Consider the following 16,935-nt stretch of genomic DNA (forward strand, 5'->3'; position numbering starts at 1 on the left):
ACTGTGTAAAATATAACTTGCGTTTACCTACCTGATTAAAGGACTTTAATATTATGTCATGATCCCAACCAACTTGGACATCAAGATCAGTGGTTCCCAACCCTGTCCTGGAGGACCACCAGGCCAATCGGGTTTTCAGGCTAGTCCTAATGAATATGCATGAGAGAGATTTGCATATAATGGAAGTGAGAGGCATGCAAATCTGCTCCATGCTTATTCATTAGGGCTATCCTGAAAACCCGATTGGCCTGGTGGTCCTCCAGGACAGGGTTGGGAACCACTGATCTAGATTATATTTGTCACTTAAAATCCTAGTTGCTTTTCTTTGTCATGTAGCAGCAAGACATCTCCTCCTTTCAGTATATAGTTAATCTTTTAAGGTTTATCTGTTAAGCTTTAATTTACCAGTTTATGTCCTGCTTTTCCACAAAAGTTCCTAAAGTCAGTTGCAAAAAATTACACTACTAAAGAAATCCATGAAAATGCACAATAAATAACGATAATACATCCAGTGTTAGATCAGTGCACTCATTCAAATCAGCAAACCAAAATAAAATATTTATGTAAGGATTTCTTGCCAGATGTGTGATTAAAGGAATTGGGGAAATAGCAGCTAAACTCCATGTTGGTATGCTGTGAATTGTTCATTCCTGATCATTTTGGCGTCTCTGCATATTAAGCATTGACTCCATTAAAAGTGGTTTTAAAAAAGACACAGATGCTGTAGATTAAACATTTGAGGTAGGGGGAAAGAATTTATGCATTTTAACAGTATTCTAAATGCCCATATAGATGCAAATTGTCTAAGTTATTCATGCAGAAAAATAGGTGCAAAGACAACCTAGTTTTGTGCAATATATGTAGGCCTTCCTGGGTCACAGAATAGGAGAAGTTGAGGTAAGATCAGTACCTATATAAGAACATAAGAATAGCCTTACTGGGTCAGACCAATGGTCCTTCAAGCCCAGTAGCCTGTTCTCACGATGGCCAATCCAGGTCACTAGTACCTGGCCAAAACCCAAGATGTAGCAATATTCCATGCTACCAATCCAGGGCAAACAATGGCTTCCCTCATGTCTTTCTCAATAACATACTATGGACTTTTCCTCCAGGTACTTGTCCAAACCTTTCTTAAAACCAGCTACGCTATCCACTCTTACCACACCCTCTGGCAAAGTGTTCCAGAGCTTAACTATTCTCTGAGTGAAAAAAAAAAATTCCTCCAATTGGTTTTAAAAATATTTCCCTGTAACTTCATAGAGTGTCCCCTAGTCTTTGTAATTTTTGATGAAGGGAAAAATTGATCCACTTGTACCTGTTCTACTCCACTCATGATTTTGTAGACTTCAATCATATCTCCCCTCAGCCGTCTCTTTTCCAAGCTGAAGAGCCCTAACCATTTTAGTCTTTCCTCATACGAAAGGAGTTCCATCCCCTTTTCCATCTTGGTCGCTCTTCTTTGAACCTTTTCTAGCACCACTATATCTTTCTCGAAATAAGTAGATCAGAACTGAACGCAATACTCCAGATGAGGTCGCACCATGGAGCGATACAGGGGCATTATAACATTCTTTAGTCTTGTTAACCATCCCTTTTTTAATAATTCCTAGCATCCTATTTGCTTTTTTGGCCGCCGCCACACATTGGGTGGAAGATTTCATCGTATTGTCTACGATGACACCCAGATCCTTTTCTTGGGCGCTAATCCCCAAGGTGGACCCTAGCATCCGGTAACTGTGATTCAGGTTATTCTTCCCAATGTGCATCACTTTACATTTCTCCACATTAAATTTCATCTGCCATTTGGATACCCAGTCTTCCAATTTCCTAAGGTCTGCCTGCAATTTTTCACAATCTGCATACGTTTTAACAACTTTGAATAGTTTAGTGTCATCTGCAAATTTAATCACCTCACTCGTTCTAATTTCCAGATCATTTATAAATAAATTAAATAGCACTGGTCCCAGTACAGACCACTGCGGCACTCCAATCCAATGTTTACTCTCCTCCATTGAGAAAAATGACCATTTAACTCTACCCTCTGTTTCCTATCCGATAACCAATTCCTAATCCAAACTGAGTTTTGCCACCTATCCCATGACACTTTAATTTTCTCAGGAGCCTCTCGTGAGGAACTTTATCAAAAGCTTTCTGAAAATCTAGATATACTATATCAACTGGCTCACCTTTATCCACATGTTTATTCACACCTTCAAAAAAGTCAAACAAATTTGTGAGGCAAGATCTCCCTCGGCTGAACCCATGCTGACTCATTAAATCATGCTTGTCTACGTGTTCCACAATTTTATTTTTTATAATCATTTCTACCATTTTGCCCGGCACCGAAGTGAGGCTTACTGGTCTGTAATTTCCCAGATCTCCCCTGGAGCCATTTTTAAAAATAGGCATAACATTGGCCACCCTCCAATCTTCAGGTACTACAGACGATTTTAGCGACAGGATACAGATCACAGATTACAGATCACTAACAATAGGAGCTTTCAAGTCAGCTATTTTATTTTATAAAATCAGCATACTGTATAACCCTTGCTTGGACTCCTTGTTATAAAATTTCCCTCATCACTGGTACCTACGCTTCTTCCAGCCTGTCTGGAGTCTTCCTAAGGGTCTTAATAGCTTGCCAGCTTCTGTCACTGGTTGTAAAGTAATGCTGAGTCTTCTGCCAGCCATGTGAGTACAGTGGTACGTGACTGGGACTCTGGTTTTGGTGGAAAGACAGCCTGGTCTGATTGGAATTGTTGTTTTTCTGATTCTGAGGTCTTTAAGAGCTAATTGCCTTCTGACTACTAGGAAGATCTATGTGTGTTACCTTGATTTTTTGGAGGAGTGTGCGGTTTTCCAATGCAGGAACTACTTTGCTGCTGCAGTTACTAGTAATACAACAAAGATGCTGACAGCAGCTCAGACCTTCTATTCAACTCCAAGCCCTAGACATAATCCAGCTGTCCAAACTGATGTTGAGAATTAATATAGTAGGAATTTACAGTGGCGCAAAATTCTCTGATAACAAATAGGATACACAATCTGACAGGTCAGAGCTGTTTCTTCAAAGTTAGGTCTTGCTGAAAATGTTCAGCTGAGCATGTGTGCCACTTCCCATATCACTGTGTGCACAGGACTTATCCCAGTTCTGATATTTTTTTCCTACAAAGCCCAATGGTCAACTTTCAGCAAGCTGTCGCCACCTTCAACTCACCTGAGCTTTTCTTTCTTTCTTTCTTTTAATTCATAGTTTTTTACCTCTCATCATCCTGAATTTTCCTGCATTTATTAGGCAGGTTCTGTTTTGGCTAATATTTGTTTGCTTTTGTTTTTGGCATGTAAGCTATCTGCACAGCTCCATGCATTAGGTAGCCTTTTAATTGTTGAAAAATCTCAGTCATTTCATTTCACTGCAGCTATGTTACATCTGATTCTTCAGAAGAAGGCAGCAAGTATTTTCAGCAAATGCACCCACCATAGTCATATGGAAGATCATTTTAAAAGCCATTTCAGTGTGTAAAGAAATAGAGTGGAGAAGTAACCTAATGTTTACAGCAGTGGGCTGAGAACCAGGGAAGCCTTATTCAGTTCCTTGTGGTCCTTATGATCTTGAGCAAGACATTTAATTGTCTATTGCCTCAGGTTCAAAATCAGCCTGTAACCTCCCAGGATTGGACTGTATCTGAATATAACTTTTCTTGAGATACAGCTGAAAAATGTAGTGATCAATGGAGATCGTTCTGAGGAAAGGGATATGCCTCAAGGTTCTGTTTGTTTTAACATTTTTAGAAACGATATTGCTGAAGGGTTGTCGGGTAAGATTTGCCTCTTTGTAGATGATACCAAAATCTACAATAGAGTAGACACGCTGGATGGTGTGAATAACATGAAGAAAGACCTGGCAAAGCTTGAAGAATGGTCTGAAATTTGGCAGCTAAAATTTAATGCTAAGAAATGCAGGGTCATGCATTTGGGCTTCAAAAACCCAAAGGAATGGTAGAGTTTAGGGGGTTAAAGAACTTATGTGTGCAAGAGAAGAGCGAGACTTGGGTGTGATTCTATGTGATGATCTTAAGGTAAACAAACAGATTGACAAGGTGACGGCGAGAGCTAGAAGGATGCTAGGTTGCATAGGGAGAGGTATGGCCAGTAGGAAAAAGGAAGTATTGATGCCCCTGTATAAGTCTTTGGTGAGACCTCGTTTAGAATATTGTGTACAATTCTGGAGGCCGCATCTTCAAAAAGATATAAAAAGGATGGAGTCTGTCCAGAGGAAGGCTGCTAAAATGGTATGTGGTCTTCATCATAAGGCGTATGGAGACAGACTTAAAGATTTCAATGATATGATAGAGATGTTTAAATACCTGACGTAATGTAAATGTGCATGAGTCGAGTCTCTTTCATTTGAAAGGAAACTGCAATGAGAGGGCATAGGATAAAGTTAAGAGGTGATAGGCTCCGGAGAAATCTAAGGAAATATTTTTCTTCAGTATTTAAAAACATAGGTAAATTATTACATAGACAAACAATGTTTTAAAAACAAACAACAACCGACAACAAAAAAATAAAAAATAAAAATCTTAAGTACAATATAGAAACAATAGGAAAATTCTTTAAAGGTTACAATCTGTATCAAATTCAAAATATAAAGGTAAAAACATTGGGAGGGAAGACCAACATAAAAGAAAAAAAAAAAAGAAGGAAATAAAAAATAAGTGAAGATGCAAGATATAGTAAGAATTGGTAGGATTCAGTGCTATACAATACAATAAAATACAATATGATACAACGTAGAGTGAAGGAAAGCGAAGTCATCGCATAAATTTACCAGATAGGTTTTCAGTGATTTTCTAAATTCATAGTAAGATTGGGAGTGGGCAATCGGAGAACACATCCAAGAGTTCATTCTCCCCGCTTGAAAGGCTAGAGTTTTGTCTAAAAAACTTTTATAACGGCAGGCTTTTGGAGTAGGGTACATGAACATGCCCAAGTTTCTTGTGTTCTTGCTTGATGTGAAAGGATTTAATTGGGAAGATAAGTATGATGGTAGTAATCCAAAGATAGCTTTATAACAGAAGCAGCTGAATTTAAAAATGACTCTAGCTTCAAAAGGGAGCCAATGGAATTGCATGTAAAAAGGGGTTAAACTTTTTCAGTCCAAAGATCAAATGTACAGCAGCGTTTTAAACCAGGTGAAGTCTTTGTAGTGTTTTCTTGGTTGACCCTAGATATGTGATATTACAATAATCTAAGGTGGATAGAATGGTGGATTGAACTAGTATCCTAAAGGACACCATGTCAAAATATTTTTTTACAGTTCTTAGTTTCCATAAAATAGTGCAGCATTTTTTAGTCAGTTGGTCTGTGTGTTTCTCGAACATTAGGTGTCGGTCCATAGTTACTCCCAGGATTTTGATATAACTTACTATTTCAAATTTTTGGCCATTAAGTTGGATGGAAGTTTCTCTGAGTTTATCATTAGGACTAGCTCAGGGTTGAGTTTCAGTTTTGACTGCAACATCCATTGTTCTATTTTTTCCAGGATATTTGAGATTAGGTTGTTTAGTTCTGTTGAGAATGATTGGAGTGGTATTAGTATAGTGATATCATCAGATGCCTTTCTTCTGGAATGGACAAGCAAATTTCTGTAAGCGTTTCCTCCATTCCCTCTCATTCTCAAAACACTCATCAAACACGAACATGTCACCATGATTCTCCTCAGTGGCCCAGACAACCTTGGTTCTCCCTTCTACTTCAACTCAGCAGCAGAGAGCCACTACTTCTTCCAGTTTTTCTGTCTCTGCTTACACAGAGTCAGGGGTCTCTACTTCATCCCAACCTGTAGTCTCTACACCTGACAGCTTGGTACCTTTCAATATAACTACCCATCTACAGTTCTCTCAATCTGTCAAGGACATTTTAGAGGCTTCCAGGAAGCCTACCACTAGGCAATGTTACAACCAGAAATGGACTAGATTTTCTGCTTGGGGTGCTTTTCATCACAAGGAGCCTCAATCTACATCCTTGTCTTTAGTTCTGGATTACCTCTTGCATTTATCTCAATCAGGCCTCAAATCAACATCCATTCGAGTCCATCTCGGTACAATTGCGGCTTTTCATCAGCCACTAGAAGGGAAATCACTATCTGCTCATCCTGTGGTTTCCAGATTTATGAAAGGACTTTTCAATGTCAAACCTCCTCTCAAACCGCCTCCAGTGGTTTGGGATCTCAATGTTGTTCTTGCTCAATAAATGAAGCCTCAATTTGAACCAATGTCTTCGGCTCATCTCAAATATCTCACTTGGAAAGTGGTCTTTCTCATTGCTCTCACGTCTGCTTGTAGAGTCAGTGAGCTACAGGCTTTAGTAGCGGACCCACCTTTCACAGTATTCCATCACAACAAGGTGGTCCTCCGTACTCATCCTAAATTCTTACCAAAAGTTGTTTCAGAATTTCATCTAAATCAATCCATTATACTTCCAGTATTTTTTCCAAAGTGTCATTCTCATCCTGGAGAAACAGCTCTTCATACTCTGGACTGCAAGTGTACTTGGCTTTCTACTTTCAAAGGACTAAGCCACAAAGATCTTCTCAACTTTTTGTCTCCTTCGATCCAAACAAGTTGGGACATCCAGTTTCCAACAGAACAATCTCCAACTGGTTGTCTGCTTGCATCTCAGCTCAGGCTGGACTGCATCTACAGAGTCGAGTCACAGCCCACAAAGTCAGAGCCATGGTAGCATCTGTAGCTTTCCTTAGATCTACTCCTATTGAGGAAATCTGTAAAGCTGCCACTCGGTCCTTGGTTCATACATTCACCTCTCATTATTGTCTGGATTCTTTTTCCAGACGGGATGGCCACTTTGGCCAGGCAGTTTTACAAAATTTATTCCCCTGAATTGCCAACACTCCTACCATCCTATTCTGGTTAGCTTGTTAAAATATGCTGCCTGCTTGTCCTGGGATAAAGCACAGTTACTTACTGTAACAGATGTTATCCAGGGACAGTAGGCAGATATTCTCACAACCCACCCACCTCCCCTGGTTGGCTTCTTAGCTAGCTATCTGAACTGAGGAGATGCTGAGGAGATACGCGACCTACGTCGGGCAGGAAGGCACTTGTGCATGCACATTGCTGCAGTCATGAACTTTCTAAAGTTCTTCAAGCAAGTCTGCTTGTGAGGCTGTCCGCATCGGGGCTCCATGGATGAAGTCACCCATATGTGAGAATAGCTGCCTGCTATCCCTAGATAACACATGTTACGGTAAGTAACTGTGCTTTTTTCAGTGGTTTGCTATACAAAGATAGTGAAGCTGCCTCTGTTGCTATTTTATATCTGATGTTTCAAAAGTTTGAAATTTGGCAAGAGGAAAGATGAAGAGTTTAGTATATGATGATAGATTGGATATAATCACAAAACTAGGGCTTGCTGTTGGTCTCTACCTGCAGATTCAAAGTAGTCAACTGTATTGTCCATACTGGTGTGAAGAATGAATAGAACAGTTAGCATTCCCATTGCTGGGAGAGGTTGAAGGTGGGCTGGGAATAATGATGAAGGATAGAGATATACTGTACATCTATAGCTTATTTTAATGTTAGGACATATAGGTTTAATAGGTTTTACAATGAAATTGTAAAATAAGATTGGCTAATTGCTATTTCTGACAAATTGGTTTTTCAGCTGCAGCGGGATCCAGCTGAATACTCCCTCAGTGAGGGAGTCCCTTGAAGTAATCAGCTTGAAAGAAGAGTCTGTAAGCAGTGTTGAGAGCAAAGAGTAAGTTTTAATTTTTCCCAAAAGAAACTCTTATGTTTAGTCTTACGGCCTCTTTTACAAAGCCACACTAGCGGCTGCGCTGTGCTAACGGCCCCAAAGCCCATAGAGGTTTAAAGGGCTTCAGGGCTGTTGCCGTGCGGCTTTGTAAAAGAGGCCGTTAGTGTTATTTAATTGATTATGATTATGATTTTCAGTTCTGTTAGTATGGATTTACTGACCAAAGCATGGCCGTGTTGGGCATTCCTTTTAACCAATTTATTATAAGTCTCCTGCTTTTTAATTACTGTGTGTGCACCTATGTCTTCATTCCTTATGGTTTATTTAGTGAAATTTATTGCTTTCTGGAAGATGCACGAAATTAAATCACTTTGCTAAAGATGTACTCTTTCAAATTTTGCCCCATATACCAACTGCAGGGATCTTTCTCATATTAGAGGCAATTCTAATTCTATACCAGAGTCTTGACTATGGTTCCTGTTGAAGCTATTATATAAAGAAGAGATGCCTACATTTTTTACAGAACGCGCGTATGTCTAGATATGATCTCTACACAAAGATGTATACATGATTCTCTGAGGACAAGTAGGCCTTAATATTCTCACATGTGGGTGATGTTCCCCAGTAGAGCTCAGTGCAGATATTACTCAGCATTCCTTTAGCTTTAAAAAAAAACCTTAGGCCAATACCACACATGTGAATGAGTTGTGCAGAATCTGTAATTTCACTTCACAGAGCAATTTAAAAGACAATCTTTTGCGGTGCACGCCAAAGGAGCACGCTTAAGGAGCATGTTATGCTCTTTAATGTGCTACTGAAGTGCGCCCCTAGACAACTGTTCTTGGGACCCAATTTAGGATCGGTAAGTACTTTTTTATTTTTTTTTTACAATTTTTCTTCATCTATGGCTCCTGAAAATCTGACAAGTCCTCCCCCCCCCCCCCAATGTTCAAATATTCCCATTCTCTGGGGCAACAAACCTTTAAACCAGGGGTAGGGAACTCCGGTCCTCGAGAGCCGTATTCCAGTCGGGTTTTCAGGATTTCCCCAATGAATATGCATTGAAAGCAGTGCATGCAAATAGATCTCCTGCATATTCATTGGAGAAATCCTGAAAACCAGACTGGAATATGGCTCTCGAGGACCGGAGTTCCCTACCCTTGCTTTAAACCATGGCATGCCACTAAAAAACATTCATTGGCTACCAATACTGCACCGTATCTCTTATAAAATTGCATAACCATTCTCTTACCATTTGATCAGCCAAAGACCACCATGACAAATATACTATACCGAACACTAGAAACTGTTACGACTTGGATGAAAGATCACAAACTTAAAACTCAACCCTGACAAAACTAAATTCATCCTCCTTGAAAATGACAAAATCCCAACCATTACCAATATAGAACTCAACTCAATCAACTATCCCATCCAAACCACTATAAAGTTACTAGGAATGACAATAGATAGATGCTGCACCATGCAACCGCAAATAAATAAAACAATACAGAAATCCTTTGCAGTCATGAGAAATCTGAGACAAGTCCGGAAATTCTTTGAAAGAACACAATTCCAGCTTATAGTGCAATCCCTAATCCTAGGACTGCTAGACTACTTCAACATCCTCTACCTCCCCTGCCCTGCTACTATGACCAAGCAACTACAAACAATCCAAAATACAGCTCTGAGATTCATCTACTCACTGAGGAAACATGACCATATCACAGAAACATACATCAAATCACACTGGCTACCAATCCAAGAAAGAATACTATTTAAATTCTACTGCATGTTATTTAAAACCCTATATGGAGACAGCCCATCCTACCTAAACAACCGCCTCATCCAAGACACAGAAAAACGCACTCCCCATTCATACCCCCCCCGATCAAAGAAGTAAAACGGACAAAACGATGTCATCCTAGCCACTCAAGCCGCAAAACTAGATAACCAGATCTCTAACCTACTGATAACCACCCCAGACTACAAGATATTCAGAAAAGAATTAAAAACCATACTCTTCAAGAAATTCCTGAAACAATCCTGACAAATGATCCACTCTTTACAACTCTTGAAAAGACAAATGATCTATTCTTTATAACTCTAGAAAGGACAAATGTTCTTCCATTGTACAACCTGAAAAAATGACAAATGATCTTCCTTAGTTTCCCTTTCTTCATAAATTTCTACCTCTTTCTCTTCAAGAAATTCCTGAAACAATCCTGACAAATGATCCACTCTTTACAACTCTTGAAATGACAAATGATCTACTCTTTACAACGCTAGAAAGGACAAATGTTCTTCCATTGTACAACCTGAAAAAACGACAAATGATCTTCCTTAGTTTCGTTTTCTTCATAAATTTCTACCTACCCCTCTCCACTTTTTATCATTCAAATACTGACAAATGTTCACTCTTTACAACTCTAGAAATTACATAATCCCCATTCATAAATCTTTTGTAATCTGCCTTGAACCGCAAGGTAATGGCGGAATAGAAATCTCTAATGTAATGTAATTTAAGATTCACCAGGTTAATCTCCCATTCCTTAGCAACAGCAGCAGATGAATCCAGAGACCAAAGGGATAGCACACATTTACCAGCAGGTGGAGATAGAAAAACTGATTAACAGTTGGTCCTATTGGCTGGCACACCTCCTGAATCTTCAGTATGCTCTATCTCCCAGCAGGTGATGGTCGCTATTCAACTAGCTCCTGAATTCTGGTTGTGACTGGAAAATTATTTTCTCCAGTTGAGGTTTCTCTTCAGTGAGATGGCAATTTTATTTCTACTGTTGAGGTTTCTCTTCAGTGAGACAGGGGTGTCTGGCTGAACGGTTCCGGCTTTAGGGGTTACACCTGAGCCCCCCCCCCCCAGGTCCCTACCTCACCCTCCCTCCAATGATAGAGGGTCTGACTGGGTCGCAGTTTTTCTTCTTTCCTATCACTGTTAAAAAAAAAAAAAAAAGAGAGAGAGAGACCACAGTGACTATTAAACAATTCTGCTGAGCAACCGGCATCTCCCGGCACTATCAACAAAGTTGTGAGTATATATTTTATTTAAACTTCTTTTCTGGTTTCTGGTTGTGGTGGAGCTGCGGGTTCGATGTGAGTCTACAGAAGGAATATGTTTTTTATCAAACACTATATTTTGTAGAGTTGTGGAAATGGTTTAGTGACTGACAAGTAAATTTACATTTGTATGAAGTTTATTCAGTAAAGGGCTTCGGGTGTATGGATAGAGCTCTATTACGGAACTAGTGCCTTCCCGCGTGTTGTAGACGTGCGCTTGTTTTCATACTCCGGCAGCAGTGCCACAGCAGTAGTGGGATTTCTCCCCGAGGTGGACTTTGCTTGGCAGTTCCCGCGGCCGGGTGGAGGTAAATATTTGGATGGCTCCAGGTGTGTTCTTCACATAGCCGGTTCCTGACTGGGCACATAAGGCGTGTGCTTATTTTCCTAAGTTGAGAACGAAGCACAAGCGTATTGCCAAGGGCTTAACATTCAATTCCTTTCAGCTTCAAGTGGCAATCTTAGCTTGTTACAAGGGCTAGGTATCTCGCTCTTCACTTACTTCTCAGCTTCATGTAGTTCAGTTCCTAAAAGGAGTACAGTATATTCGTACACCTCTTAAGAAGCCCTGTCCGGAGTACAGTCCTAAGGTACTTCTTCGCAGTTTACAGAAGGCTTCGTTTCAACCTTGTCTTTTGAGATTCTAAAAGGCTGTGACGTTGAACACGGTGTTTTTGTGGCCATGGCTTCAGCTCGGCGGTTTTCTGAGTTGCAGGCCTTGTATGGCGGGGATTCTTATTTCTGATTTACAAATTCTGGGGTGTCAGTTTGGACAGTACCAAAATTTATTTCTAAGGTGGTGTCATCCTTTCTTTTATGCTGCTCTCACTTTTCCTTCCTTCTTCCTGGGAGGAGGAATGGAGAGGCGAGCTTTTCATCACTGCATTTTTTAAAAGTGCGTAGCATTCTCCACAATCTGTAGGTTTCTAACGACTTTTAGTCCTTTAGATCACCTCTTTTTCAAGGGATGCGACAAACGTATGGCAGCGTCCAAAGCCTCCATCTCTTGAAGAGTCCAGGAGGACATTCTTTATGCTTACTTGGCGGAAGAATTTCATGATCATTCAGCCAGAACAATGGCAGCTACTTGGACATAGTCCACAGTTTTTTTTTCCTTGGAGGAGTTTTGTCATGCGGCTACTTGGTCTTCCAAGAATACTTTATCTCAGCATTACCGGTTGGATGTGGGGCGCATGTGGAGGCAGCGTTTAGTGCTTCGGTTGCTGCAGAGGCAGCGTTTGCTTCCCACCCAGATTGAGGATTGCTTTGCTACATCAAATTGGTCTCTGGATTCATCTGCTGTATCTAAAGGAAAGAAAATTAACAGGTAAGAACATAATTTTTCCTTCCTTAGCAACAGCAGCAGATGAATCCAGAGCCCCACCCTTTCTGGATATTGACTGTCGTTTTTTTCTTTTGCAACTTTCAAAGTCTGTTATTCTTGATAGTTGTATTCTATATTATTACCTTTTGAAATTTGTTATGGGAAAGAAGTTTTTTACATGCTAAGCATATTGATGGTTACGGATGCTTGGGCAAGGAGCAATACTGAAGATTCAGGAGGTGTGCCAGCCAATAGGACCACCTGTTTATCAGTTTCTCTATCTCCACCTGCTGGTAGATGTGTGCTATCCCATTGGTCTCAGGTAAGAACATAATTTTTCCATATTTATTGACAGGTTACCGATTCCTCACATTGCATCAAGAACTCTACATTCATCAGATCAAAATCTCCTTTCTATGCCATCTCTTAAGTATATTGGCACAAGACGGACAGAAATCTTCTCAGTAACTACACCACAGTTATGGAAATCACTTCCAGGATATATAAGAGAAGAAGCAGCATTAGATAGATTTAAAAGCTCTTTGAAAACTTTTCTATTAGAGACGCATTTGATAATTAGACTTCATATTCGCCAGTATCGTCCCAGCAGACTTTGCTTTCAGCATACAGTTTTTCCTTTTACCCCCTATCCTAGTGTATGAGCCTTTAATGTTACTTTCATATAAAATAATTGTAGTTCAACCCCCTTTCCACATGTAGTCTGTAAGTATGTCCTTAAATGTCATTGTAATGTTATTTGTAAATCCCGATTTTAGTAGATTTGTATTTCGCTTTGAAATATTATTATAAGCGTTTGCATCAAATTTTAATAAATATGAAGCATATCTTCCATCATGATCAGCAAGTAAAACTTTTTTTTCCAAGCTATTTTTGGCCTTCCTGCTCTTCATTTGTGTGAGTAGCTCAGGATTTATTTCTTTTTTGATTGTTCCTTTTTTTCCCTAGCTTTCAGCTTTACTTTACTTTCATTTTTGTGCAGCTTGCAGCCATTTTTAAGCCTAAGCTCCAACTAGGTTATGAGTTGCTTAAGAAAGTTTTTCACAAATATTTTCATACAAGAGCTCCAGGACATTGGCGCTTCTTGTATGCAAGAAACATCAGTTCTAAGAGGACTACTCCACCTTTGTTGAAGTGGTGCCAATGTCCCAGTCTCCCCAAAGCTGAGACCCCACTTCCAATTCATAGTAACATAGTACATAAGAATAGCCATACTGGGTCAGACCAGCGGTCCATCCAGTTCAGTATCTTGTTTCTATAGTGGCCAATCCAGGTCATAATTACCTGGCAAAAACCCTAATAATAGCAACATTCCATACTACCAATCTCAGAGCAAACATTGGCTTCCCCCATGTCTGTCTCAATAGCAGACTATAGATTTTTCTTCCAGGAACTTATCCAAACCTTTTTTAAATCCATCTATGTTACCACATCTTCTGGCAATATGTTGCAGAGTTTAGCAATTCTCTGAGTGAATAAATATTTCCTCCTATTGGTTTTAAAAGTATTTCCTTCTAACTGTCCCCTAGTCTTAGTAATTTTAGATATAGTAAATAATTGATTCTATACCAGTTCTATACCACTCATGATTTTGTAGACCTCAATCATATCTCCCCTTAGCCGTCTCTTTTTCCAAGCTGGAGAGCCGTAACCTCTTTAGTCTTTCTCCATACGAGAGGAATTCCATCCCCTTTATCATCTTGATTGCTCTTCTTTGAACCTTTTCTAATTTGGCTATTTCTTTTTTGAGATACTGCAATCAGAACTGAACTCAATACTCAAGGTGAGGTCGCACCATGGAGCGATACAGAGGCATTTTAACATTCTTAGTCTTATTTACCATGCCTTTTCTAATAATTCCTAGCATCTTGGTTGCTTTTTTGACCGCCACCATTCATTGAGCAGAAGGTTTCAGTAAATTGGCTACGATGACACCTACGTTTTTTTCTTGGGCATTGACACCTAAGGTGAATCCTATCATCTGGTAAGTATAAGAACATGAGAATTGCCGCTGCTGGATCAGACCAGTGGTCCATCGTGCCCAGCAGTCCGCTCACACGACAGCCCTCTGATCAAAGATCAGTGCCCTAACTGAGAGTAGCCCTACCTGAGCACATTCAAGTTCATCAGGAACTTGTCTAACTTTGTCTTGAATCCCTGGAGGGTGTTTTCCCCCATGACAGACTCCGGAAGAGCGGTCCAGTATTCTACCACTCTCTGGGTGAAGAAGAACTTCCTTACGTTTGTACGGAACCTATCCACATTCAATTTTAGAGAGTGCCCTCTCGTTCTCCCTACTTTGGAGAGGGTGAACAACCTGTCCTTATCTATTAAGTCTATTCCCTTCAGTACCTTGAATGTTTCGATCGTGTCCCCTCTCAATCTCCTCTGTTCGAGGGAGAAAAGGCCCAGTTTCTCTAATCTTTCACTGTATGGCAACTCTTCCTGCCCCTTAACCATCTTTGTCGCTCTTCTCTGGACCCTTTCGAGTAGTACTGTGTCCTTCTTCATGTACGGTGACCAGTGCTGGACGCAGTACTCCAGGTGAGGGCGCACCATGGCCCGGTACAGCGGCAAGATAACCTTCTCTGATCTGTTCGTGATCCCCTTCTTTATTATTCCTAGCATTCTGTTTGTCCTTTTCACCGCTGCCGCACATTGCATGGATGGCTTCATCGACTTGTCGATCATAACTCTCAAGTCTCTTTCCTGGGAGGTCTCTCCAAGTACCGCCCCGGACATCCTATATTCATGCATGAGATTTTTGTTATTCTTCCCAAAGTGCATCACTTTGCATTTGTACACATTAAATTTTATCTGCCATTTGGATGCCCAGTCTTCCAATTCCCTAAGTTCTGCCTGTAATTTTTTCACAGTCTGCATGCGTTTTAACAACTTTGAACAGTTTAGTGTCATCTGCAAATATCAAGATTATTTATAAATATGTTAAATAGCATCAGACCCAGTACAGATCCCTGCACACTCCACTATTTACCCTTCTCCGTTGAAAAAAAAAGGCCAATAACCAGTTTCTAATCCACAACAAAACACTGCCTTCTATCCCATGACTCTAATTTTCTCAAAAGCCTCTCATGAGGAACTTTGTTGAAAGCTTTCTGAAAATTTAGTAACACTACATCAACCGGTTTGCCTTTATCCATGTTTATTCATACCTTCAAAGAAATACAGCAAAATTGGTGAGGTAAAACCTCCCTTGACTAAACCCATTCTGACTCTGTCCCATTAGACCATGTTTGACTATGTGTTCCATAATTTCATTTCAACTATTTTTCCTGGCACTGAAGTCAGGCTCACCAGTTCTGTAATTTCCCGGATTACCCCTAGAACCCTTTTTAAAAATCAGCGTAACATTAACCATTCTCCAATCTTAAGGTACTATACATGATTTTAGCTATTGGTTACAGATCACTAAAAGCACATTAGCAATTTCATGTTTCAGTTCTTTCAGTACCATGGAATGTACATAAGAACATAAGAATTGCCGCAGCAGCCCTTACATTTTCCAGGTTCACCAAGATTTCTTTCAGTTTGTTCGTATCGTCACCCTTGAAAAACATTTCCGGTTCATCTTCTTCCGTAAAGACCAAAGCAAAGAATTCATTTAGTCTTTCTGCTTTGGCCTTATCATCCCTAAGAGCTCCTTTTGTTCTTTGATGATCCAGTGGTTTCATGGTCACAGGCATTCTGCTTTTGATATACCTGAAAAGGTTGTTAATATGAGTTTTTGTCCCTTTGGAAAGTTTCTTTTCAGATTCTTTTTTAGCCTTCTTTATTAAGTGCATTGCCTCTTAATTCCTTCATTTGGATAATTTTTCTATTTTTTGAATTTCCCCAAGCCATCTCAATAATGGCCTATAGACTTCTCTTTTAGGAAATTAGCCAAATCTTTTTTAAACCCCCGTTAAACTAACTGATTTCACCACATTCTCTGGCAACGAAGTCCAGAGTTTAATTACACGTGTGAAGAAATATTTTCTCCAGTTTGTTTTAAATCTACTTAGTTGCTTCATCACATGTCCCCTAGTCCTGGTATTTTTGGAAAGAGTAAACAAGCAGTTCATATCTACCCTTTCCACTCTACTCATTATTATAGACCTCTGTCATATCACCCCTGAGCCATCTCTTCTCCAAGCTGAAAAGCCCTAGCCATTTTAGTCTTTCCTCATAAGGATATCGTCCTATCCCTTTTATAATTTTTGTTGCCCTTCTCTGTACCTTTCTAATTCTGCTATATCTTTTTTGAGATACGGTGACCACACAGTATTCGAGTTGCGGGCATACCATAGAGTGATACAAGGACATTATAACATTTACATCTTTTTTTCCCATTCCTTTCTGATAATTTCTAACATTCTATTTGCTTTCTTAGCCACCGCCGCACATTGAGTTTAGGGTTTCAACATATCTTCAACTCATCTTTGGTTTTCTGAAGGAAATGGTGGAAGCCATTCTTTTAAGTTGGAGGTCGAGCATGAGCTCAGGGCCTAGATGTTGACTGTCTTTGACTAAGTCTCTTCCCATGAGTGCACTAGAAGCTACCATGTATACTGTAGGAACTCAGACACACTCCAGAGGGTAAAAAAAAGTCTTAGAGACATCTTCTTGTCCCAAATGCTTTCAGACATAGTCAGTACCAAAGAAATACATTCACACCACACCGTGCATGGTTATATACTTCTCTTTATTCTCCTCTTCATTCTGGTTAACTAATACTCTCA

The 16,935-nt window shown here is 39.9% G+C and overlaps 1 protein-coding gene across 5 annotated transcripts in view; it reads left to right on the plus strand.

The window, feature by feature from the left end:
* Nucleotides 1–16,935, plus strand: part of KMT2B (lysine methyltransferase 2B) — a 496,236-nt gene that overhangs the window by 421,061 nt on the left and 58,240 nt on the right. For all 5 annotated transcript variants that reach the window (XM_033963412.1, XM_033963411.1, XM_033963413.1 and 2 more), the window contains one exon: nt 7,687–7,782. In XM_033963412.1, the coding sequence (XP_033819303.1) occupies nt 7,687–7,782 (96 nt within the window). The remainder of the gene's footprint in view (nt 1–7,686; nt 7,783–16,935) is intronic.

This window comes from Geotrypetes seraphini, chromosome 11 (assembly GCF_902459505.1).
Source record: "Geotrypetes seraphini chromosome 11, aGeoSer1.1, whole genome shotgun sequence".
NCBI classification, from domain to species: domain Eukaryota; kingdom Metazoa; phylum Chordata; class Amphibia; order Gymnophiona; family Dermophiidae; genus Geotrypetes; species Geotrypetes seraphini.